General features: G+C 41.3%; 1 protein-coding gene across 2 annotated transcripts in view; it reads left to right on the forward strand.

The window, feature by feature from the left end:
• SHC3 (SHC adaptor protein 3) overlaps positions 1-25,250 on the forward strand; it is a 103,969-nt gene extending 78,719 nt beyond the window's left edge. For both annotated transcript variants that reach the window (XM_056325540.1, XM_056325539.1), the window contains 7 exons: positions 3,944-3,995; positions 8,090-8,216; positions 9,334-9,487; positions 10,460-10,553; positions 11,471-11,665; positions 13,876-14,171; positions 19,059-25,250. In XM_056325540.1, coding sequence (XP_056181515.1) covers positions 3,944-3,995; positions 8,090-8,216; positions 9,334-9,487; positions 10,460-10,553; positions 11,471-11,665; positions 13,876-14,171; positions 19,059-19,187 — 1,047 coding nt within the window. In that variant the 3' untranslated portion in view covers positions 19,188-25,250. The remainder of the gene's footprint in view (positions 1-3,943; positions 3,996-8,089; positions 8,217-9,333; positions 9,488-10,459; positions 10,554-11,470; positions 11,666-13,875; positions 14,172-19,058) is intronic.
• Positions 25,251-26,094: the final 844 nt, after the last annotated feature.

A 26,094-nucleotide genomic window follows, 5' to 3' on the forward strand; every position in this document is an offset into this window, starting at 1 on the left:
TTTGTCTTGACTGGCTTTTTTTCTGTACTTTTTACAGTAACAGACTATGTTGCAGTTATATTTATAGCAATGCATGCATTTACTTTTTTCTTCTTGCCTTTAAGTACGCATTGAGGAGACTGTACTAAATACTGCCTTCAGGTATATTCGCTACACTGATGCAGCTTGAAGACAGGCTTTCAGGAAAAGCCCAGATCTTCCTAGTTTTGCAAAGCTTTCAGATACACCTACACATTTGGTTCATTTAGATCAAACACGGACTCCTGCTTGTTGCATTTTCTCCTGTTTTTATAAGCAGTCCATCCAAAGGCATATTAAATGTGCTTTAAAAGTATTTGTCACCCAGGAAGGAATGAGAGAATTATAAAACAGGAACATTGCTCACCTCTTACCTTAGAGGTCTGAAAGCTTTTAAACCTAGATTACTTGAATGAGTCTGCCTTTTCCTCCATCATGGAATCTGTCAGTCATGTACTACAGGTAAGGCCATTTCCAGCCTGCTTTGTGGGTTAATTCTCTCAGTTCAGCTCTGTTAAGTTGAAGTTCTTTGGCACTTTCTCTGTTCATTTCACTATCCTCAGAAAACATAAGGGCAAACTTCAGTCTTAGTATAGCTCTGCTGAGCTCAGTTTACTTTCAGAAAGGAAAAGAACACATCATAACAATTTGGGGCACAAAAGATGGATCAACAGCAGCTTTGAAATACAACAGATTGCAGTGGATACTGTAAATGAACAGTTCCTGAAGTGGGCAGAGGATTGATTAGCACAGTTCCCTGCCTCCATAAGAAGATTGTTCGCTCCCCATCTGCCATCCCAAATGCTAAGTCCTGGAAACACCATTGCACACTGCCCACTGATAGATGAATTACTAGGAAAGAGGAGAGGAGCAGCAGTAGAGATTGAATTTGGAGTAATCAAGCTCTTCCAAACGTTTTAGAGATAAAAATCATGCTACTGAGTCAGTGGGCTACCAGAGAAATGAAATTGCATGGTGTAAGGGAGCCTACACGAGACAGTGAAACTGTAAAGTTGCATTCCCAATTAGACCACTACATGGTGATCTCATTCTGGGGTGAAGAGGGTAAGTGAGTATTTAATGACACTGTACAGGCTTGTCTCAGTGGGCTAGTACCTTGCACAACTTCAAATCAAAAGCTTGTTTATAAAGCAGGTGGTTCCTTTGTCCCACGTGCACATGGAAGAAGACAAAATGCAAGGATGTGATTTAAGTCACAGCTTTATTAACTTATCTGAAGGTCGTCCAGACATAATTTTCATCAGCCCTTAATGACTTCCACTTGGTGGAGGACTGCCACCACCAAACACAGTTGGGCTCAGCCAATAAGCTCATCTCCTCATATGAGATTTAAAATGGATGGAGGAAGGCCATCCTGAACTAGGAACCCAGATCTGTGCCCATGTTTGTTCAGGGAATACTTCTTTTATTTTGAATTTTGAAGTTTCGTTTATTTAGAAGCAAGACTCCCCCGACTTCTCACCCTGTCCAGTTTTCTGCTCTGGATATCTGCCACACATTCACACCAGCAATTAGCTTTGCAACTTTCCTCCCACTCCCTAAGCATCAATTACCTTCATCATTCAAAATATATCCACTGGAGAAGCATTCCAATGTCTTGGAGAACAGCTTGAATACCACATATATATATATATATATTTTTTTTTTTCAATATTCCCCTTTGCAATGAGTCAGACAGTTTCTGGCTGTGTCAGCACATGGAAGCTTAAAAATCTCTCCACCAAATCCTTTTACACACCAATTTGGACTAATTTTTAGTTCACTTCCAAGACTGTGGAATCTGGATCTGCTTTAGCTCTTTTCAGCACCTCCTTATGATACACTAAATTTTCATCCATAGTCATTTCAGGTGACTGTTTCCAGGCTGATAGACAAGACATCTGTTTCTGGAGATGCCTGCTGAAATTTCAACAGGCAGATCTTGTAAGGCCTAATCAGGCAGGTCTCTCAGAGGTCCCTGAAGGCAGTAGTTTTTCAGTTTCAGCCCTGCCTTCAGATTTTAGCACCACAATTCAATTTCTTTGAGGTGAAAATTGTACCATATTTGTACTTGTCTTCAGTCTTTGACTGTCAGGGACCACTTTGCTGCATCAGCCCAGCCCTGTATAACCTTTTGATGGGAGTCTTCTAATTTAACCACTGTGAAATGTGCCCATCTTAGGTCCTTAATATTTTGTTATAGTCAGCTTGAATCTGAGAGCTTTAGATGAAATAAAGAGTAGGTGGTTCCGGTCTCTCACACCCACGCTAGCTATGAGATAGATCTATGATTTACTCAGGCATAAATGTATCCATTAGCTATGTCTGTATTAGTAAATAAAATGATCTGTGTCCTGTTTTCTGGCCCTGAAACTAAATAGCACAGTGCAATTTGCATGCACACATTCATTATCTTCCCTTCCAGCCGCCTCTTGGGATTGATGCCCAGCATGTGCTGGTCCCTCAGAGAATTTCAGATCATGGCCTGGAAAACCAGTACAACCAGGCAAGTGAGAGTAGCGATAATTAAACAGTATGGACAACTGTGGGACAGCTCTCAGGCCTTTACCTTGGCTCTGTTTTATTTGCTACTATTAGACATAGCCACTTTTATCGTCCCCTTATGTGTTGATGTGCCTCATTACTTCCACTCAAATAATTGCCCAGATACTATGTCACTGGGTGCATAAGAAATTACTGGACAAAATGCTAGGGCTATTCTTCTCTGCTGTGCTTTTTTAACAGACCAACCTCATTACTCCTGTGTCTGAGTGCCTTCCAACAGTGCATTAAGTGATATGGCTACACATCTGTCACCAGAACCATGAATGTGCTTCATCATTTCTCTTGGCCTCTGCTTGGGAAGGAAATTGTATAGGCATGCAGCACAGTGATTTATCTTGTGTGGGTGGTGGTGGTGTGTGCTTGCACTAGAGAAAGCTAAGCTGAAAAAGTCTGTCTTTTAACTGAGGATTGATGTTTGTTATGACATTAGATCTTGACATAATTGTCAATGGTCTTGGATCAGTCACCTGAAAAAGCTTTGGATAAATCTATGCATCCAAGTGTAGTGTATCCTATATATACCCCAGGTTTAGCTATACCTGACTAGCCAGGCATGTCAGGAAATACCAGGTCTAACCAGGACTTCTTGATTGCATCGAAGATATATGGCATTTTCCAGATGTGCCAGGATGCCTCACATTTCTCAGATGCACTGGCCTTTCTGTTTCATCTGCACAATGATTAAAGTCTGCGCTGCTTGTGCACAGGAGTGTGAGGGTGGCAGGAGAGCAAGCAAAAGATCCCCAAAGAAGATGTCAGCCTGCTCTTGCCAGAAAATCCACCTGGCATGTGGCAATGGGGATGGCTGGGAGCTGCCCATGGTCTGGGGGAGAGCATCCTGGGATACTGCTTGTCACAGCCAAGCTGTGGCTGACCTCACAGCCAAGCTGTCACAGCCAACCTCTGTGCCATATGGCATTGTAGTCAGTAAACACACCTGCTTGCCACACATGAATAAACGCTGTTGCTCGGTTACTCCCACTCTTCCTGCCACAGAACTAGTTCATTATTCATGTTCTGAACCAAATTGTCTGGGTAGTTTGAAGACTTGTAATTCTACTCCCTTCTAAATGAGGCCTGATCCAAATCCTACTAAATTTATTTAATTGATTTTCAAAGCCTTGGGAGAGATTTTTAAGTTCTGCTGGAATAGATCACAGTCTGGAGAAAGCACAGTGGTGGGATCAGTACCAAAACCCATAAATATTGTTACGGGGTTTAAGTAGTATACAACTGTAAAGCAAAACATGTCATTTGAGACTGTACCCAGAGGAACATACACACTCTGGACTATGACCTTTTGCCATGATCAGTGCAAAGATTTTTTGCATTCATTGTAGATACCTTTATTTTTTGACAGGATACAACTGACTATGTTGCATATGTAGCTAAGGATCCTGTTAATCGGAGAGGTAAGTTAGAAATAATCTGTTTGGCATCTTTTTTCCTTTGAAAAACATGAATTATTCGTGGTATAATTCAGTCAACTTTTTTTTACCCCAGAAAAGAATAAATGCAGCCCAGTAAAAAGATTGCCTTTGACAGAGTCATGGGAAGATTGTTTAGCAGTAAGAAACAGCAACACGCAAGTTGGTTCTCCAGCTTGGAACAGGTCTTGCCTGCAGTTCATCTCCAAATATCACTTTGATTCTCTTAATCTCTTAAATCAAATGTTTGCCTTATTTGGCTGTGTGAGCTTCTAGGCAACAGCTTTTACCTACATCCAATCACTATGCAAGAACTAATCAGTCCTCTGATTAAGTCCTCCGATGAGGTGGCTGAATCTGTTCAGTTTTCTCAGTACATGCCTAATTCTTCCTAGCAAAATCAGATTCTTTACCAAATAGTGAGCTTTTAAGCCAGCTTGCTAGAGGCTGCAATCCCATTTCTCAATGAAGTTTTATTCAAGGTTTTATTGAGTGATCAGTCAAGAACAGGGAACCTGTTCCAAGACTAGCATCCAGTTCAGATTCTCTAAAAAAAAAGTAAATTATAAAAATTGTGCATTACAGTCTGGAATAATAGGTACAGAAAATATTCCTGCTTGTAATGCAGAAAGCTTCACTAGGTCTTAATGCTAGATACAAAGTATTGTATAATGTACCTGAGAATCTATTTATTATTCATAGATTCATAAAGAAAAAAAGACTAGCTCCAAAAAAAGATTCAAGCACTTCCAACAGGATTTCTGCAGAATTCAGACACTTTAATGTCAAAATGCCAACCCTGCAAACCCTGAGCTGCCACCTTACCATGGGCACAACTAATTCAATAGCTTCCATATTTCATCATCTTTAATGATTTTAGATATCTCAACAATCTGTTTTGTCCATGTGCAGAGATGTCCAGACTTGAGAGCATTAGCTTATAAATAATGCCTGCGCTAAATGTACCAATGTGCTGAATATTCTTGAAACACTTAGAAAACTTAAGGGAGGTGGGAGGTAGGGTGATAGCCCAGTTCTTTGCCATGCCTGTTACGTTCCAACATCATGTGCCCCCCATTAGAAAGTCTCTGGCATCAGACTCAAGGCTGTGTGGTGCAGAGCTGCTCTCCCTTCTGCTAATCTGGAGACTGATTCAGTTGTTTGGAGAGATCTCTGTGGCAATGTAATGGACCAGCATTGCAGACCAGGTGTTGGCACCACAGGGTTTGGAGGAGCTCTGTGCTGTTTTCTGTTCCTGTGAGAGGGGGTTTAATATAAAAACTGTTTCATGGATTATGTTCCTTATAGCTAAGCTGAATGTGTTTAGGCTTCACTTCCTTGTTGAGCTAGTTTATCATAGATCAAAGAATCATGTAAGCATCTGGTATTGTCTTCCAGTGGCGTTTTTAGTCCAAGTATTTCCCAGTTTTCTGTAGAAAAAGTTTGACAGAGTGGACTCTGTAGGTCTCCAGCTGCAGTGCATGTCCTCCATCCTTCAGATTATTTCTGTTCCTCCTTCTTTCATTTTTCTGCATTGTTTAAAAGATGTAGATGATCCCTGTTATTCTTTGGAGTAATCTGGCATTAATGTCAACAATCTAAAAGAGAGGCTGCACCTTCCTATCCTTACTTGCTTTTGTCATCATAATTAGCTGGTTTCTCATAAGCCTTTTTTTGCTGCAGTGAAGCACTGTTATCTTACATAAAATTCTTTCACACTGTGATCTTTAAGCTTTTTGCATTACAGCTTTCTGTGGGAGCCTTACTCATTCGTGTGTGTAGATCCGTGGTTAGCAGATCAGTGACTTTGTCTGTGATCAGTATTAAACCACATGTTTTTAAAAGGTCTAGTTTGATCTGGATTGCCATCTTTCACCATCACTGGCCATTCTGTCAGTCTTTGTGCTACCTGCAAATTACTTTAGAAGCAAGTTCGAATTTACTTCTGTGTGTAGTGAAAATGTTACTGTTACTGACACTAGCAGCAATGCTATAGTATATCTTTCACTGGCATATTAGACTCATTTCTTCCCAAGGATGGAAAAGCTCTCTTCATGCTTTATATTCTGGATCTAGCAAGCTAAAGGCTGTCTGTCTTCCAGTGTAACATTTACAAGAAATTATCTCTGTGCGAGCCAAATCTTCTCATCCTTTTACAAGAAGCACATCTCCTACCTGCTGAAAGTCCATTCACGTATCCAAGGAAACAGGTTACTCATTATGTCACCTACTGAAACTACTTAATGACTCATACTTCATTTCAGCTCCAGACACGTTTAGCAATGAGCGGTGTAGCCTCTCTAAATCCCCACTCTGGTTACAGAGTGCAAAAATTACAGCTTTGTGTGGCTTAATCATTTTGGTCCACATTCATGGAGGTAAGTCTGCATCTTACTGGGGGCAGATCGTTCAGTGCTGCCAGCGGTGGTGCAGAGAGGCTAAACAGCAAAAATCCTGCTGCTAACCAGGGATGTCTGCCTCTGCCTTTGAACACGTGGAGGTCCCGTTTTTGGCTGCTGAATCCACTCTCAACGTGCAGCTAAGGACAATTCCCCTGAATCAGGTATTGCCTCAGCATGCTGGTCAGCACAGCAGATGCTGTAAGGGGATAAGAGAGCATCACTGGATCTGTTTAGCAGGGCAGCACTGTGACTGGTGCCATCTCATGCTGCGTGAGGTACTACTGCTGCTGAGGGACAGACAGCTTGGCACCCTGGTCATTCCATACCTGCGTAACTGCGGGTTTCTTGGCCATTTATTGTGGCCTCTTCAGAGCTCTGTACAGCAGATGGGACTCTGAGAAGTCACTGCTAAACCTCCTCAGTCTCCCTATATTGCTGTAACTAAAGTTATGTCACACAAATGTTGTGACCAACCCTTATTTGTAGGACATTGACATCCAAAGCACTTGATTGCACTAAGCTGGTCACCGGGCATATATTAAAGTGCAGGTTTTCAGCTGAAGAATTTATATTCAGGTTATTAAAGCAGTCAGGAGTGATAGACATCAGTAACTTTGAAGAAGGTCCCACTGTATGGCATTTTCTAAGCAGGGCTTGGAGAAGAACCAGAGCTTAAAATCCATCCAGGCTCTAACCAGTAAACCATGTGCCTATGCAGCACTGAATATGGAAAATGAGTTTGCCTGGGCTTTTTGGAATATCATCAAGGAGATGTTCATTCAGATCTTTAGCTTCTAGCTCTTAACACCCATCTACATTCCTGCAGTGTTAGGTGAAGTTTTCATGAGTTCACCTGTTTATGTTGTTACAGAAGTCCGTATCTCTGAGCCACTCTGATTTTAAAATGGGGCAGATTTGGTGGCTCAGACAGCTGATGAAGGTTTCTCAGTCTCCCATAGGAAGAGAGCTTGTCTTGCCAGCCCTCCTCCTTACTGCCTCTGTCACAGGGGGTTCAGGGAGGTGGCACATTGCGGAGTGCTGGAGTTAACTGGGGTCCTGGCTCTGTGTTCCCCGTCGATCCCACAGTTTTCTGGGAGTGTCTCCATACAGACAAGAAGGAAAAGATACCAGCCTTGGTATTACTATAATCAGATCAGGGCTGGGGATCTAGGAAATATAATATTACTGCTCCTCCCTTGGCCTGCATTTGGGAAACTCTGGAAACTCAAAGGAAGAGAACACCTTGCAAACTTGGGGTGATTAGACATCAAACTGAAGTGGTAATTAAATTCAGGAAAGCAAAGAATTTTTTTTTGTTGTTACTACCTACTGATATTTTTAGAATTTCAATTTAAAGCTCAGAATTATCATATAATTTATTGCATTCAGGTAACAATAAGTGAAGTCTTATGCAATTTCCTGTCTTTATGATATACTCTTGTTAAAATTGTGGAACTGATTTGTGATCTAGCCTACTGCAATTAAACACCAGAGCAATTTAAATAAAAAAAGACCCCATTGCCTGAAATTCACTGTGCCAGAATTGGGTTTTATTGAAATGAGCATGCCATGGGATAGGGCACCTATGCCTGACGTGTGTTTTGTCGTACATCAGTGTATTCCACCGTAATATAAACAATGATTTGCATATGCATTTTTCAAATCTTTTTCTTTTAGCTTGTCATATACTGGAATGCTGTGATGGCCTGGCCCAGGATGTCATCAGCACCATAGGCCAAGCGTTCGAGCTTCGCTTTAAGCAATACTTGCGATGCCCCTCTAAGATGCCTACTTTCCATGACAGGTGAGTGTGATTGCAGAAAACTGCTAAAGGATCTTCTTTAGCTTTGTATTTACTTAATAAAATTTGCTGTGGACAAAATTGCTGGAGACAGGCAGGATTTAAATACTCTACAAGACTTCTACTGAATTAGCAAAGCAGTGTTTGCCTAATGAATATGAAAGGTGCACAGTCATTTTAAAAGAACAGTCTAAATATGGATTTCACAGTGAACTTATTGAAATGGTCATGCATTTTCTGTTGTAGTTAGTAGGCAGAATTGGTTGGCCAAGAATGGATGTTATTTGTGGCTTTTCCTCATTGTTACTGTCACAGCAGCTGTCAGTTTAGATGAAATAAGCTAGAGTTGCTGGGCTTCCAAAATGACTAGTGATATTTCACTGTTTCTGATATTAGCCAGGGTAAAGTTTTTAGGAATGTGATGTATTGTGCAGAGGCTTTGACTGCGTTGTTCTCTGGAGGATATCTGTCTGCTGGTGTATGTTTAAAAGGCTGGGGTATAGCATTCTGTTTTCTTTGGTGAGCTGTGTTTTTGACATGGATTGCTATATGCTTGCTAACGTTAGTATAAATCCCAGTGAGCTGGTACCCTGTGTAATCCCATATCAAAGTAAAATGAGTCTATGGTGAATATAAAATGCAACTATATTAATCTGGAAGCATTCTGTACTCACTTTAGACTTGTGTAAATGACTGTTAAATGCAGACTGAAACAACAGAGCCAATCTCCTGACTTTGTGAAGTTCTTCCAGATTTATATTGCTGATAGAGCAGCCATAATTAAAGACAAACTTTTAGAGCTTAGTCAATTGATTAAGTAATAATATTACAAATGCTACTGTAAGGTTAAATAAAATTGTTAGTTTATAATGGTCTCTAAAACTAAGTAAAAACACCATTTACTCAGTGTCAAGAATTTAATCCATTGCAAAGGAAGTTCAGATTAGTTTGTCTAAACAGACAAGGTCTGCCACACGATCCACCGTTGCTTCCTGATTTATAACGGTAGCTGAATTGTCAAAATAATATGCAATAGTCATCACCTGACAGGTAGTCTTAACATGCTGCAAGTATCTGTAGGTGCTTTGCAAGTGAGGGGCAAGCACTCACTTTCTTACAGGGTGAAGAGTTTTGATGAGCCATGGATGGAGGAAGATAACGAGGCAACAGAACATCCCTATTACAACAACATCCCGAATAAAATGCCCCCCCCTGGTGGCTTCATTGATGCCAGGCTCAAAGCAAGGCTTCCTACTGCTGCAGATACGGCTCAGGTCAGTGCAATTGCATCTCTGCCCTCTGGCTGATGGATCCGAAATGTTAAAATAATGTGTATCCTCAGATGAATACATTGGGATCATTTATAGATCACGGCCCTTCATGTATACCCAGTTTCCTTTTGAATGGTCATTGAAGATCTAGGGGGCAACAAATTAGGCAAGTTCAGAACAGATCAAAGGAGGTGAGCTCCTCATGGTGTTAAAAGATGACACAGGTTCAAGGGAGAGAAATCCGCTGAGGGTTACTACATTTGTAGAAACCATGCCAGCTTCGGAGAGTGTCAAATAGTCACACTAACTGGGAAAGGTTTAATGCAGAATTGTTTAAACAGTCTAATGCAGTCATTACTAACAGTTCATTATGTTAATAACTCAGCAGCAATCAGTATTTAGCCAGGTTGCTAGGCAGGTTTTCCACCTCACATTGAACTGAGGTCAGCTTGGATATTTCTACCAGCATTGCTGTCAAAAGTTTGTGGGATTTTTGTAGCCTTTTCAGATCCAGCACAACTGTGGTTGAATCCAGAGGGGCCTTGTCTATAGACAACATCCTCCCTTCAGTACCCAAGTGTGTCCCTTGGTACCAATGTGAATCTTTCAGCTTGTGCATTTGAGGGTGCTGCGGGTGTCTTCTGGTCCCAGGTGTGTTTCTGTGGAACATTTTTCCAAGGTGTGGTTTGTCAGGGCTTGCTATGTGAAGACAAATGTACTGGAGGAGATGATGCATCATTTGGGATTGCGGGGGTTAGTAAAAGCAGGAAGCAGGGAAGTTTATATGAAGGTCAGTGGTGATATCTTACTCCTACACAAATGCATTTGTGAGAGATATACTCCGACACCATGATGCATTGGAAATGAAGAGTGGGAGTACACAGAATACAGCCAAGGAAATTGTCAGAGCCACTCATAATATATCTGAGCATTTTAAAAGTAACTGAAAATTTCTTTTACGTGTGTCCATTCTAGTCTGCAGGAGTGGGAGGAGAGCAAACTTATTACCAGAGTCGCCACTTAGGAGACAAATTCAGTGAAGACTGGCATCATGGGCTTGTTAAACAAGGTGAGTTTTGCTAGTTTTCACTGTAACACTGCAGGAGGTCTTGGGTGGGCAAAGCATGAGAAAGTCTGATGCCTCAAAGTCTTAAGACAAAGAACTGCACTTCTTTTATGGATTCCTTTTGTCCAAATTTTTGTGTTGATATCAGTGAAAAGCATTTGGTAATTACCTCTGGATACATTAATTAATGCCCACCTTCATAAAATCTTACCCTTTGCAGAGAAGTTCATAAATAGAGTTGCCCCAAACCTTCAGTGCTGTAGCTTGTTATGTCTTAAAACCCCATGGTATTTATAGACAGGCTGCATGGTATGTTCCGAAAATCTGACCCACTAGGGTATGCAAGACAGAGTTTCCAAAGGAAGAGCCTAAAGTCAGAAGCTTTTTTTTTAAATGTGGAGCAATGCGTGTGTTTGCCTATGATCTCTGTTCCATGAATAAAAAATAATGCATGATGTTCTTTTTGTTGTTGTCTATGAATTTTAAACAAGTCACATCAAAACATATATGTGAATTTTCACCCCTCCATTTATGACAGCTTTACTGTGTTTCTGAGGACGCTTTCTTTTCAAATGCCAGAATATGTTATCTGTTGTTAACGTACACAGATTTAGGATTTTATCCCATTTCGTCTTCTCATGACTCCCCAGCTGAGTATCATTTTCGAAACTGACAGTCTTTATTTATGAAAATTTTGTTTCCTCCTGAATAATACCCTCCCGCCCCCCAACCCTCATTGAAACACAGTTCTGAATCCATTCATCAACATGTTTTTCTACTAGACCCTGCAGTTACTGACTTTACATCTCCCATTCCAAAGGATTTTAAACCTGTGGTGGTAGGTTGCAATGTTATTTGATCATTATGACAACACTGTTCTGCCAAATACAAAAAAGAAGAAAAAGTCTTGAATTTTCTAGGATCTCTGGATATTTGTAGTATGCCAGAAGGGAAATCACAAGTAACCCCAACAGCAGAGATGCCAACATATGTAAACACCCAGCATATAAATATAGAAGCTCTATTGGCGCTTCAGGCAGATGCTGAAAGTACCTTCACTGGAACAGCAGATGATACCAAAGAGAGCAGCCCAGGAAAGGATCTGTTTGACATGAGTAAGTTCCCTTCCTATTCACTCCCTTTCTAACAAGCAACCCAATGTGTTTATGCATTAGTTCTGTATAAAAATAATTGTAGAATTCCCCAATTTTTAGTATTCTTGGTGGAATCATGATGAATTTTAGAATTCAAGGTAGTTTCATATTGGACCAAGTTAAAATAAGGGTAGCCAAAGATCTGAAGCTCGTTTGTATTATAGCTGAGTTAAGGTGAATTTGCAGTCTAAGTTATACTTAGTGTCACAGGCAGCTATGTCAGAAGGAAAATAAATCAGGAGGTTTGTCATGCAGGAAAGTGAGGGAGTGAATGGCTGGAGAATTAGCTCCAGCCTGTTACTAGTAAGTCAATGCATACTACAAAAATTTTCTTCATCAAAGAAGCTGGGAGGGAAATTAAAAGGTTGAGTTATCCCTTGTTCTGGATAGGCCTATTATCCTATCTAGCTGTATATTCCAGCTTTGAAGTCAGTTTTTCCAAAATTAGATTTATAGCTGTAGCTATAAAACAATGGTTTAAGCATCAGTCATAATTTGATGTTGGTGCTACCAATATACATTGTTTTCAGCCTTGAAGAGACACCTAGCAGGAAATATAGGGAAAGCAGTTTGATGAACAAAAAGTTTCTTTATTTTTCTGCTCTACCTACCTCCAGTCAACTGCTGACTTATGATTAATTTAGTTCATATAATTAAAAAGCAGGGAGAAAAAGGAGCTGGTGCCTATATGTTGTTTGTAAAATGTCATATCTACATTTCTGTTATCTCAGTATACATAGAACTGTCTTACTGGAGTGTTTTTGCTGAGATACAGCTCTATGTCCACAGTTTAGGGAGATTTTGGATTGAAAGAAAGGGAGAGGGAAGAGAGTTGAGAGAGTATGTATCTGTGACTATGGATCTGAAATAAGTCTGCTGTCTGAAATCAGGGATGTTAACCTTGATTTCTAACATGCAATGCCCTTAAAACCTGTACCTTACTTCTATTTTATACATATTTTTTTCCTAAAAATAAGGAAAATTGATTTCTCATCTTCCAGCCTTCATTAATCTTTATTAATCATTGGATCATTGGTAAAAAAATAGTATTAGAAAACATGTTAATCACCCTTAAGTTAGTGGTTTGTCAAGCTAAATGTGTTTGGCTTAGTGCAGACTGTAATTTAGCGAAGACATATATAAGCTGATTTTAAGAATTAGCAGAGGTATCAGTAAGCTGTGACAGCACAGTATTTACCCTATTTCTCTGAGCTAAATTAACCTCTCTGTGGCCACATGCAAACATGTCTGTGCACTCCTCACACATGAGCTGTCTAGAGCTGGTGTATTGCTTCTCGATATTGATCTGCAGACATTCTTTCTTAAGTCTAGTTGGCACAGGACATTATCTCTTTTTAATATCCACTAGTTGGCCAGATTAAGGTCTTGCAGAGAAAAATAGCTTCCGATAGGTTAGTATACCATATAATGAAGCATATATGGACTATTTACTATTTCTGTAAGACTTTTGGGATCTGTAATGACACATCTTTCCTTTCCACCCTACAGAAAGTAACATTGAGTTCAGGATTTAGCTAAAGTTTAAAAGATGCTTCCTTGAGGCTGATTTCAGCTAGGTAAATTACGTTAAAGGTGTGTTAGCCTGTGTCTATGCTGCAAAGTCCTCTTTCTAGGTGGAGGCTAGAGGGAGGCTGAGTGGTAAGGGCGGCTGATCCTTTCTAGACGTACCCTCAGGCTGGATACTCAGTAATGGATAATTTTTAAGTGAATGTGTTGTTTGAAGAGAGGCCAGATATGAGTATAATGACATTGGATACCCATATTATGCGATTTGCTTGAAATTAAACTCTCTGACATAGCTGGCAAGACAAAAGGAGACTTCTGCCCAATACCAGGGCATATAAATGCAACTTGAAAATAGCCATTACTGAAATAAAACCAGCACCTTTCAAAACCTGCCACGGTTTGCTCTGATTTTATCAGCATCCTTCTGTGCATAACATACATTTTACATATTACATATTACACTTCTTGGCTTTAATATAATCCATAAATCAGTAGGCTCAGCAGTACATCTTCCCTCAGGTTTTCATAAAGGTAAAGGGAAGGGACTATAACACAAATCCAGTTAAAAATGACTGGAATATCACCATTTTGTAACATGATTTACCTTTGAATGATCTTGCCTTTGTTTCTATTTCAATAACCAGAACCATTTGAAGATACCCTCAAGAACCAAACATCTGAGGCTGCATTGAGGAAATCCACCACAACGGGATGCACCAGTCCTCTTTTATCCAGACCAGCTGACTGGGCTGTAGCTGAAGAGCTGAGTACAGAGCCATGGTATCAAGGAGAGATGAGCAGGAAAGAAGCAGAACAGCTATTAAAGAAATGCGGTGACTTCCTTGTGAGGAAGAGTACCACAAATCCTGGCTCCTATGTGCTAACAGGCATGCACAATGGACAAGCCAAGCATCTTCTTTTGGTGGACCCAGAAGGAACTGTAAGCACTGACTCCTCACTAACACAGGAGGTTTCTGACTCTACACGATAGGTTATTCACAACTGATCATAAGTACACCCTCGTATCTTTAATATGTCCGCACATCTCTAATTGTCTCCCTGAAGTCCAGCAGAAGACCCACTGCATGATTTCTGCACACTGTAGGGAAGCTTAGGGACCTGATTCCCCAGCAAGGTCAAGCTTTAGCCACTGCGATACAGCCTTAGTCAAAAATGCAGCTAAGCCACTTCTTTAGCCTTCCTGCTGAGAAGCTGCTGGTGGCTGTGCAAGTTTGTCCAGCCTGCATGCTGTCTGTTTCCACATGACATCTTTGTCAACCAGGATACAGTCACGGCCCTCCATGTTTTCTTGTATGTAAGCCCAGGAGAGAACTGGGGTAAACATACTCCCTTAGCTGACAAAGGGTCGCTTCCAGCAGCAGGGTGGAGAGGGCAAGGGAGCTCCATTCTTCTGCAGCTGTCCTGTCCTGCTTCTGGGGAGACTTAGTCTCATCTGAGAGAATGAAAACATTGCCATACGTATTATTCTTGGCTCCTGGTAGCTAAGAGTGGGCAACTCCTTTTCTTCTGTAAAGGTCAACTTTAGATGACAAGCCCCAAAGTAAATGAGAAGGTCCTGTAAAGGAGTTGGCCTGTTGGCATCTGCTTCAGCTGAGAGACCTGTGGCAGATTTATGCCAGTCCTGCAGAGTCTGTGGTGAGGAATACCCATGGTACTTCTTGTAATTACATTTGCCACATGAGGCCAGTCAAAGAAGTTTTATGCTTTTTAGGTGCCAACTGCCTTGTCCTGGGTTTGACTGGGACATCAGCCTGGGGAACTGGCCCTATGCCTCCTGGGGGGCAGCCTCTTTCACTAAACTTTTGCCAGCAGTTTTGTGACTCCTGCATCAGGGCCTCCTAATTCTCCGTTCAACGTAAACCCACAAATAGCTGTTACAGGCTAGTGCAAGGAAAATGCTGCTGTGTCACAGGATGGTCAGCGTTGGAAGGGACCTCTGGAGTTCATCTAGTCCAAATGTCTGCTAAGGCAGGTTCACCTAGAGCTGGTTGCACAGAATTGTGTCCAGGTACGTTTTGAATGTCTCCAGAGAAGGAGACTCCACAGCCTCTCTGGGCAGCCTGTGCCAGTGCTCTGCCACCCTCAAAGTATCTTATATTCCTCATAACACAGGTGGAACTGCCTATGTTGCAGTTTGTGCCCATTGCCCCTTGTCCTGTCTCTGGGCACTGCTGAAAAGAGCCTGGCCCTGTCCTCTTGACACTTGCCCTTTAGATATTTGTAGATACTGGTCAGATCCCCTGTCAGTATTCTGTTCCCTAGACTACACAGGCCGAGCTCTTTCAGCCTTTCCTCATCAGGGAGATGCTCCAGTCCCCTCATCATCTTTGTAACCCTCCACTGGACCCTCTCCAGCAGTTCCCCATCTGGAACTGGGGAGGCCAGCACTGGACACAGCACTCCAGATGCAGCCTTACCAGGGCAGAGTAGAGGGGCAGGATCACCTCCCTCAACCTGCTGGCCACACTATTCCTAAAATGCACCCCGAGACTCCATTGTCCCTTTTGCCCACAAGAGCACACTGCTGGCTTATGGGCAACTTGTTGTCCACCAGAATTCCCAGGTCCTTTTCCACAGAACTGCTTTCCTGACTGGCCTGCAGTTCCCTGGGATGTCCTTCTTGCCCTGTTTGAAGACTGGAGTCACACTGGCTTTCCTCCAGTCCTCAGGAACCTCTCCTCCATGACCTTGCAGAGATGATGGAGCGTGGCTTGGAAATAACATTTGCCAGCTCCCTCAGTGCTTGGGAGTGTTTCCCATTGGGGCCCGTGGATTTGTGGGTGTCAGGTTTGCCTAATTGTTCTCTAACCCAATCCTCCTTGACCAAGGGGAAGTCTTCCTTTCTCCAGACTTCCCCTCTTGCCACCAGGGTCTGGGAAACCCAAGGGCTGGCCTTGGCAGTAAAGGCTGGACGAAAGCAGACATTCAATAACACCACTCTCTGTGTGTCCTTTGTCACCAGGGCACCCACCTCATTCAGCATGGGCCCACATTTTCCCCAGACATCCTTTTCCTGCTTGCAAGTACTTGATGTACTTGAATGAAGCCCTTCCTGTTGTCCTTGACATCCCTGGCCAGACTGAATTCCAAACAGACCTTAGCCTTTCTTCTCACCTGCCTGTATGTTCTGACAGTGTTCCCATACTCCTCCCAAGTGGCCTGTCCCTTTTTCCACATCCTGTAAATTTCCTTTCTCTGCTTGAGTTTTGCCAGAAGCTCCTTGCTCATCCACGCACATCTCCTGCCCCTTTTGCTTGATTTCTTGCTCACAGGGAGGCACCTGTCTTGAGCTTGCAGGAAGCGATGTTTGAATATTAGCCAGCTCTCCTGGATCCCCTACCTTCCAGAGCTCTAACCTATGGGATTCCTCCAAGTAGGTCCTCAAAGAGGCCAAAGTTAGCTTTCCTCAAGTCCCAGGGTTGCAATCCTACTTATTGCCGTGCTTCCTCCATGCAGGAATCTGAACTCCCACCACGTCATGGTTGCTGCAGCCAAGGCTGCCCTCAGCCTTCAGAGCCCCAACATCCCAGTCCTTTCTTTGTGAGCCCAGGGTCCAGAAGTACACTTTGCCTTATTGGCTCCTCCACCACCTTTTGTCCAAAAGTTATCATCAATGCTCTTCAGGAACCTCCTGGACCACGTGAGCCTGGCTGTGTTGTCTTTCCAGCAGATGTGTGGGTCATTGAAGTCCCCCATGAGAACCGGGGCCTGTGATTGTGAGGCTACCTGCAGTTGTCTGTAGAAGGTCTTCTTGACTTCCTCTTCCTCCTCGGGTGGCCTATAGCAAACACCCACAAGAGTGTTCCCCGTGTTGGCCTGCTCCTTAATCTTTACCCACAAACTGTCATCTTGTTCTGCATGCACCCTTTGGGAGAGCTTGATACATTTGAGTTGTTCCCTCACACAAAGAGCAACTCCACCACCTCTCCTTGCTGGCATGTCTTTCCCAAGAAGTACACAGCCACCCATGACAGCATTCCAGTCATGCCAGCTATCCCACCATGTCCCTGTAATTGCAATGAGGTTTAGGTTAGCTCTGTGGTCTGTATGATTTGTGGGATCCTGACACAGGTCCTGAGCAGCCCTATTTGCGACTTGTCAGAATGGAGAATCGTCAATAAAATGCCAGTTTGTGGCCAGCTGCAGCAGTGTGCCAGCAGCTTGCATTTTTTCCATGTGGCCTCTGTGTGATTATTTGTAAAAAAACAATCCACACAAAGGCTGCCTGAAAATTCATTTCACACACAAATTACTCAGTGAAGTGTTAGAGCTCTTAAGGGTGTGTTTTTAGAGCAGAGTTAACTGTCCAGTTGCTTCTGCTCTCATCCAGCTGACAAAACAAAAAAGGTCCCTAGTTCAGGTTAAGGGATGCTTAAAGTAGGGGACTGCAGGATTTTTGTTAGATTCAGAATTAGGGCTTGAACTCTGGTGGCTGCAGAGCATACTGCTTATGATGAGAAAAATCTCAGCTGAGTTGAATGGACTAAAAATGTGTTAATCTGAATATAGATAAAGAAAGTTACTGCTCTTTTAAAGATACTTTTTAATTTTGAAAATATATCTTTGAATAATTATGGAAAGCAATGTTTCAAAGCAGTGCATTTCAGCAAGCAGAGAGCAGAGTTGGTTTTCTTCAGTGATAGAGCTACACGTAGAATGAACACATAGCATCCTTTGCTGTTTTTTTGTTTTTGTTGTTCTTAGGGTTTTTTCACCCTGTGACATCCTGTACTAAGTTTCTAGCAGTTTTGCCAGAACTTGGTAAAAAGACTGAAAAATTGCAAACAAGGTGCCCACCACATCATAAGCTGACTTTGGAAAGTTTTAACAAAAGTTGTTCTCTCTTTCTGAGAAAAGTTCAAGGAAAATAGATGAAACACCTCACTTCAGAGCAGTGTTCACAAACCTTTGCCTGAAGCAGTGTAGAGCCATCCCAATACAAAGCTTTGCTGCAGCATGACATTTGCTGGAGAGGACCTCTGCTCTGCCTATGGACGCTGTAGGCCTAATTAATTTTAAACAAAGGAAGGCAATGTTTTGTGAAGATGTGGTTAAATAATTAATGATTGCTTTGTAATATAGATTAGCTTTTGGCCTGTCCTGATAAATTTGACTATTTGCCTTGCAATATCAATTTCCTTTTATCATGGGTGTAATAATTTAATAATTTACTTAGTAGGATGCTAGCGCACAGGGCTGGTAAGTGGGCTAGAAAAATGATGTTCCCTGCCCTGAAGTTTTCAAAGGCACAGGGAGGGGTGTACCATGCAGCATGGGGCAAACCCAAGCCAAGCACACATGGTAGCTGGATCGCTTTCAGGGAAGGGAATTTTCCAGCACCTGAAGAAGGTTTTTGTTACAGAAAGCACACAGCTGTTGAGGCTCACAGAGAAGACTTGTGTTCTGGCAGCTCTGGAGGGACAGCTCTTTCTAATGAAAAAGGTGAAAATGCCTTAAAAAAGCAGGTATTCTCTTGGAGAAAAAAATTTAATCTAAAAATCTGACTTAAAGTGAAACAAAATCTTGTACAGGAAGTTTTCAAGCAGGCCTATTCAGAAAGACTAATAGTAGCAGACTGGCCCATAGGTAGCATGCAAAATACCTGTTCAGTGGGAGTAGAGGGAGTAAGAGACAAAACAGAAGCAAAACTCCAGAAATGCCAAATTTCCACTGATACTGATGGGCGAGGAGTCAGTGTCTAAAACATGATTAATTGTGTCATTTTATTCTTAGAGAATTTTAGTATGAAGTTAAGGGGAAAAGTATTTTGCTTTTTAATCTATCTTCTTGCATCCTTTTTTTGAAGGTTCGTACAAAAGATCGTGTCTTTGACAGTATAAGTCATCTCATCAATCATCATCTTGAGAATAATTTGCCTATAGTTTCTTCTGGGAGTGAACTCTGCCTGCAGCAGCCTGCTGAAAGAAAACACTGACTACCGATGACTTCTAGTTTTTTGTAATTTGCAAGCTATAACTGGTAGAAATTGCAGATCTGAAAAAAACATGTTCATTAACAAAAAATGCATATTCACATATATTTCAGAAGTATGTTTTCTGTAGGTTTAAGAAGCCCCATTTCACACGGTACACTTGAAAATTCTCAATGCTTTATGTCGACATGAAGTCCCAGCAGAAGGCTTTCTTAAAAAGTAATTTCAATAAAATTGTTCAGATTCTCTAATGTGAATATTGATAGTGTATATATTCACACACTATATAAAAATACAGTATCTATTTATATTTTTCAAGTCAGTCTGTTGTTGGTATGGAACTATCTTCTGTGCCATGTGTTTTTACCAGAAGAAAAATGCCAAATGTGATTGTTCAGATAAAAATAGAATTCAGCAGTCTCAATTGCTGGAGAAAATTAATATTGGGAATCTTATTTCTCATTTTACCTAAGAAGCACAACTATGGGGATTACAGGTGGATTATGCTAGTTGATCATGGAAGGAGTTTGAATTCAGCAACTAGTATTCCAACTCAAAAATTTAGCATAAAATGATTTTTTAAAGTGTTATTCAGTGTCACTGATATCAAAAGCATTTTATCTTTCTGATCTTGAATTCTTATATGATGATATAACTCAAAATGTTTGTATCTTGCTTTAACAATGATTTGGTGTGATCTCGCTGTGTATTGAGATAGATGCATATGATTTTTCTAATGATAATATAACAATGTTCTGTAACTTTAGTTTATTAATTTGTGTGGTAAGACTATTTATAAGTAGTTCTCTGCTTATGGTTAAGATCTAGGTGTCCTTGACTACCGGTCTCCAATGAGTTGTTACATACTGATTAGGCGAGTTCAAATAACTTGTGTTTAATAGGCTTAATGCAAGATGTACGTGGGTGTTCAAAGACATATCTGAAAAGTCTTCTTATAAACAATGAAAACTTATCATGACTCAGTGGTCAGTTCTGCAAATGATGCCATTTGCATTTACCTACCAAAGCATAACTTCCCTTTGGCTTTCAGCCAGCGATAGATACTTCTGTATCAAATTGAAAAATGCACTACACTAAAGATGCATTTCTGGCAGAAATGTCCTTGGCTTTTGGTACTGGGAAATGTTTTAAGGAAGGTTTGTACTATTCAAGCACTAGAAGAAGTTATTTTCCTATTATATGAAGCTTTTTGAGACCCAAATTCAGGCAAAGTTTGTGCCAGAGTAAGATTCAGCCTTCAGCGTTCCAAGGTCTTCTCTACCACCAGTATCTCAAATCAGATCTTCAGACTTGATTCACAAAGTCCAAGACTCAGCAGAATAAGTCTATTTAAGGACCTGCCTACCCTAAGTAATCAATACTTAAATCTAATTAAAATTAGATTTTGCTTTAAGAATTTGCTGGGCTTAAAAATTTCTCAGACTACAGCCAAGCTGACAGAAGGACTCACTTAGAATACATTCAGGTAGGTTCATGATATGAAAATTTGAAATATTTTTTCTTGTACCTTCTGCTTTGAAACATGGTGAAGTTACAGCTTGGGAAGTTTGGATTTGGTTGATCTCAAGAATGAAAATTATGGAGGCACCTAAGACTAATTCTATGATCTGTGCAATAAAAATACACTTGATTCTGTAATCAAGACATTCAGAAGCCAAACAAAGACAGTAATGAACCAAATTCTTGTGACTGATTTTATTGCAGGTAGTTATTAGTTGATATTTCTAGGTCTGGGTAGGAGTTGTGAGCAAAGGAAAGTCATGAAATGCTGCATTACAACCCAAATTAGTATGGCACTGAGGTTAGTGGAATTTTTAAAATTTGGGTTTTCCTTTTACCAAGTTGGAATTTGCAAGGGGATGTGAGGACATCTTATACCCTAAAGCAGTATCCATCAGAATGTCTTTATTTAAGGTCATCCGTATCTCACCATATTCCAGTTTTAAGTTGCCACCTTTTTTGTTATGTATAACACTTGACATTCCATGCTCCCACCTCCCTATAGCTGTGTCCTTGAACGTGTGGTACCACTACCTATAAAAGAAAGCCTCTTGTACTTTGCATGCTGTATATCACTTCAGTGATATATGCCTGGAAAAATGTAACAAGAGATGGGTGTATTAATGAAGGCACTAAACATACACTAAAATAAGCATTTAAAATATTTTGCCATTGTCTTAGCTGTAGCTTTAGTAACTTAGCAGCTGCTTACCTGCATGATTTGGTAATTAAAGCAGGTGGCAAGGAGATACAAAATGAAAGAGCCTGACAGAACAATTAAATTCCAGAGATGACATTACACAGACTCCTCCTCTGGGAAAGTGTGTCTATTTTAAGCTGCTGTGTCAGCACAGTCAATTTGCCCTGCTAAGTATATCTGATGACACAAAGGTTACATGTAGCTTGATCACATGCAGTTTGGTCCTAGGTAGTGGTAGCATCTTTGGGCTGCAACAGTGCCCTGCTGCCGCAATGGGCCAGCAGATCCTGTCTGGCCAGGTGTGATGATCCAGAGGCTTTTCTAAGTCACTGGGAACCAAATGATCTCAAAGCTGCCCAGGAAAGAAGGTCACATGGGCCAATCAATGCTCCTTTTGCAGATCCTGCCATCACTTTTTGTCACTGTCACTTTGGTAGATTTGGCTTTCCCTTATATGAAAATGGTATAAAAACTGTATTGTCATCTGGATAGTAGTTCCAAACCTGCTGTCATTACAATCAAAGATGATTTTACACTGGTCTCAACAAGAGGTAATGGAGCCTGCTGAGAGAGGCAGGGATCATTTCTGTGAGAAGCCAACAATGCCAGCAATTTGAGATGTAGAAGTTATGAGATGGGCTCAAATGCTGTGTCATTCTGAAAACCAGACAGCTGACAGCATCATAATTTGAACCTTTTAATGTTTGCCTTTGGTTTTGAGTGCCCTCACCTTTTTTTTTTTTATTGTCTTTTATGTAGTCCCTATCCATTCCCATCACTTATGCAAGGTGATAATTCCGTACCATGACTTCAAGAACTGGGTTTTTACTGAAACTAATTTACTAGCTCTAGCAGAAATCACTGAGGTTAGACAACATTATGGTACCCTTTGGTATTTTCCCAGGTGATAGCTATGAAATCAGAACTGAAACTCTGAATATCCTGCAAGACTGCCTACACTGATTCTGAATCCTGTCTGGGTTGTCAAGTGCTGGAACAGGCTTCCCAGGGAAGTGGTTGAGTCACCACCCCTGGAGGTATTTAAAAGATGTGTAGATGTGGCACTTACAGACTTGGTTTAGTGGTGTACTTGGCAGTGTTGGGTTAATTATTGGACTCTATGATGTTAAAGGTCTTTTCTAACCATAATGAAGGTTATGATTCTATGGTGCTATGATTATCAAGTTTTGATTCTGGTTCTGTGGGAACTGTGTGAACTATGGGCAATGAAAGTGCATTTGATTACTTTAAACAAAGAACTTTCAAAAGTGAAGTAAATGCTTCTGATTCATTTTATTGCAAATCTAGAGTAATTATAATAGAATTTTCCAGTGAGGCTGGCAGTGATAGACTGAACATTGAGGTACAGTCATGTTCCCAAACTTTCAGTTATTTCAGATGCTTCAGAAGCAATGAAAACTCAAAGACAGAAAATGTACTTTGAAAACTGAATTATCTTTTGACTTCAGTGGGAGTTTGCTCAGAGTGAGGACTCCCAGGTTCTCTTCCCTAATGCAAGAAAAGGATATTCAGGTTGACCATGCTTTGGTGGAGACCACAGGACAAAATGCAGTTTCCATAGCTTACTGCCTGCCTCGTGCAGACACAATGAGGATAAAAGGTTATACAGTAGCTTACCTCCACTTCACATCCTACAGGTTTAGGGTTCACAGTTGGAGATAATGTCAGTTCTGCCAGAAACTTCTCTGCCGCATGTGTTCAGTAAAAGCTTGAACAAAGGACGTAGTCCTGGGACCAGGATCTGAGTGCAAAACATTCACTGTCACCAGAAGAAAATGTTTACTAACAGTCTGGTAAATGTCACCTGCCAGCACTAAATTTTCTGTATCCTGGGTTGATTCTTTTTCTCCTCAGTCAAATAATATGCTCGTGTTTCTTACCATTATGGTCCCCAGGCATCATGTTGTGCAGTAAGATGAGGAGACTTTTAAAAAAATTATACTACAGTGGGATTGCTGCTGGCACATCAAGTGCCAGATGCCAGCTACAATGTATTCATAGTAGAATTGATATATATTTAGATATTTGCAAGTAGCAAGTGTTCCATCTGGAAACTAGCAGAGTTTTGCAGCTTCCAGGAAATTTGCAGCTCTGAAGGGGAAATCTGGAACTTGTGGATGTTCTGGCAAAAGGTTACAAATCCTGTTTTCAAGCCTTGTTCTTAGCATCCAACCTCAATCTTAAATAAGTAAACCTATTTGCGTAAATGAAGTCTAAGCTGAAGTAACAGACACACTTCGCTTTTTATCTTCCAAGCATTTTCTGCATAAAATCCAAATTCAGATTTACCTTAGTGTACTGTCAAAATATGTTGATTTGCATGGTCTTTTTTCGCAGGTCTAGGGTTGCACCCCCCACAAATCTACGCTTGCTCAAAACTGTCAGGATATGGGCAAATTCCCACTAAAAGCTCTGTGCTCAGCTGTACTGACTGTACTCACTCATATACAGTGTTGGTAGACTTTGGTTACATTGGTATTGGATTCAGCTGGAATGAGGGCAGGCCTGTGGAAAAGATAACACGAACATACAATTTGCCTGCAGTTAGCCAGACGCTTGGATAGGGAGTGAAAAGCTGTCTGGGGAGAGAAAGCCCCAGGGATATGAAATACGAAGTGTGGGAACACAAGCCAATAGGCATATAAGCCACTCATGAAAATAGAGATCTGTCACCAAATTATCAGCATGCTAATTGGTTGATAGGGTTAAACCAGAACCTCTGGGGAGTGGAAATGCAAAATACTTGGGCAATGCCTGCTGCTCATCTCTTTTCAAGATATTTATATGCATAAACCCTGACCTGTTCCTCTGCATACTCCAATATAAGCACCTTGTATGGCTTCCACTGAGAAAAAGCAGGGCCTTTTTTTGTCTCACTTAGGGGGATAAGATTTCAGAGCTACGTATTTCTAGCAAAAGCAACATATAAAGACCGAACCTTGTCTGACAACAAGAACAGGCCATGGAAACTAAAGGAAGAAAGAAGCTAAAGCTGGACTCATTCTGCTACCCCACTTTGTGGGAGACAACACAGATCACTCAGAAAAGGAAGGTAGGATCAGGTTTTGAGATTAAGATGCAGATTTACATTTTACGTAGCTATCATGAAGGTCAAATACCATACATGTCAAAGGATTGCTTTTTCCAGCAGTCCTCCTTTTCATTTTGTGAGGCAAAACCCACCAAACACACCCAGGCACATATTCATTCAAAGTAAGTGAGATTTTTTATTAAGTGAAGAATGTAAAGATAATAATTGTTATATATTTGTGTCCTTTGTGGCTGGATTCATGTGATAACTGCTTCTCAGTGAAGTCCTTCAGAGTTAAACCTTCAAAAGCAGCCCATTTCTTCTTTTGGGGTAAATGTTTTTCTTTGCATTGTGCTGGCAGCAACAACAAAACAAAAAAGTGACTATTTGCTGTAAAAGGGAGTTTGACTGTACAATTGTTATTTGTTTTTACTTTTGTTATTACTTTTAGAAACATTTTTAACTGAGAGTTGCAGGAAAAATAATGTATGTGGAAATATTGTGATCATTTATATTCCCAACCACTTTTGTGAATCTCAAGTTTTTGCCTGTCCGCTGATTGTGGTGTTCTGATTATAGAGGCAAATTTTGTCTCTAAGAAAGTCCTTGAGCAACAGCGTTTGGAATATAAGTGTCTTGCAACTGTTTTCTGATTATTCAGTTTGTATATGACTAACCAAAGTAATAAAATAATGAGCACTATATCAGATTGAAGTGCATGTAAAGTGGGCTTGACTCTGTTCCCTTATGCCCAGGTTTCCTAAAGGCCTAATTTGTGTTTTGCAGGGTGGGGTTTTTTTTTATTTACCTGAAGGGATACCCATTTTGTAGCAGAATAAATTAAAATCTACAAGGTTTACCTGGATACTGAATACTAATAAGTCAATGAACTACTTATCTCAGTAGAAACAGGGATGAAAAACATCAGGGGACCACATTGCATGAGGAGTTTGACCTCGCTTACACTGACTTTACACCAGAGGAGCTGTGCTTACTTTGACAGAGGCAACACTAATTTCCACGAGTTCATTTTCATCAAATACCATTTCAACAAGGCAAGTAATTGCTCAAACAGGCCCTCTTTCTGGGCCAGATGATGCCCTCACCTGAAAAGGTAGCATTCTCGCTTGGCATGCTGAATAGGGTGCCAAGGGTAGCCAAGGGTAGCCTGCTCCATTTTTTTTCCATGGGGAGTGACTGCCAAGGACAAGGTCCATGCAAGAGCAGCTATTTACTGTACTGTGGAGAGGAGAAAGGCTCTATGTCAGAAAGCAGCTTAGCTGGACTGATGTTCCCCAAATCCTCTTCCTCTAGTGCCCCCGTGTCTCCTTGCAAAGGCCCTTCCCTCTTATGTGCTTGGGGAACAGGTGAGCTGGGGGATGCCCTGGAAAGTTAGTTGCTCTTGGCTCTGAAGGCAGCATGGGCACCACCCTGGTCCTGCTTGCCTCTGCATGGTGCCTCCAGCGCACTTCGGGTGCCAGGAGGCCTCAGGGCTGCTGCAAGCCTCATGGCTCAACAGTGGCCAAGCAGAAGCCCCTGACCACTGCTGCCATGCCTGTCGCCCGTGAGTTTTGCCATAAGAAGGGAGCGTTCCCAGTGTTGGGGCAGCTGTGGGGTCCACAGCTCCCAGCAAAGTC

This window comes from Falco biarmicus, chromosome Z, assembly GCF_023638135.1.
Source record: "Falco biarmicus isolate bFalBia1 chromosome Z, bFalBia1.pri, whole genome shotgun sequence".
NCBI lineage: Eukaryota > Metazoa > Chordata > Aves > Falconiformes > Falconidae > Falco > Falco biarmicus.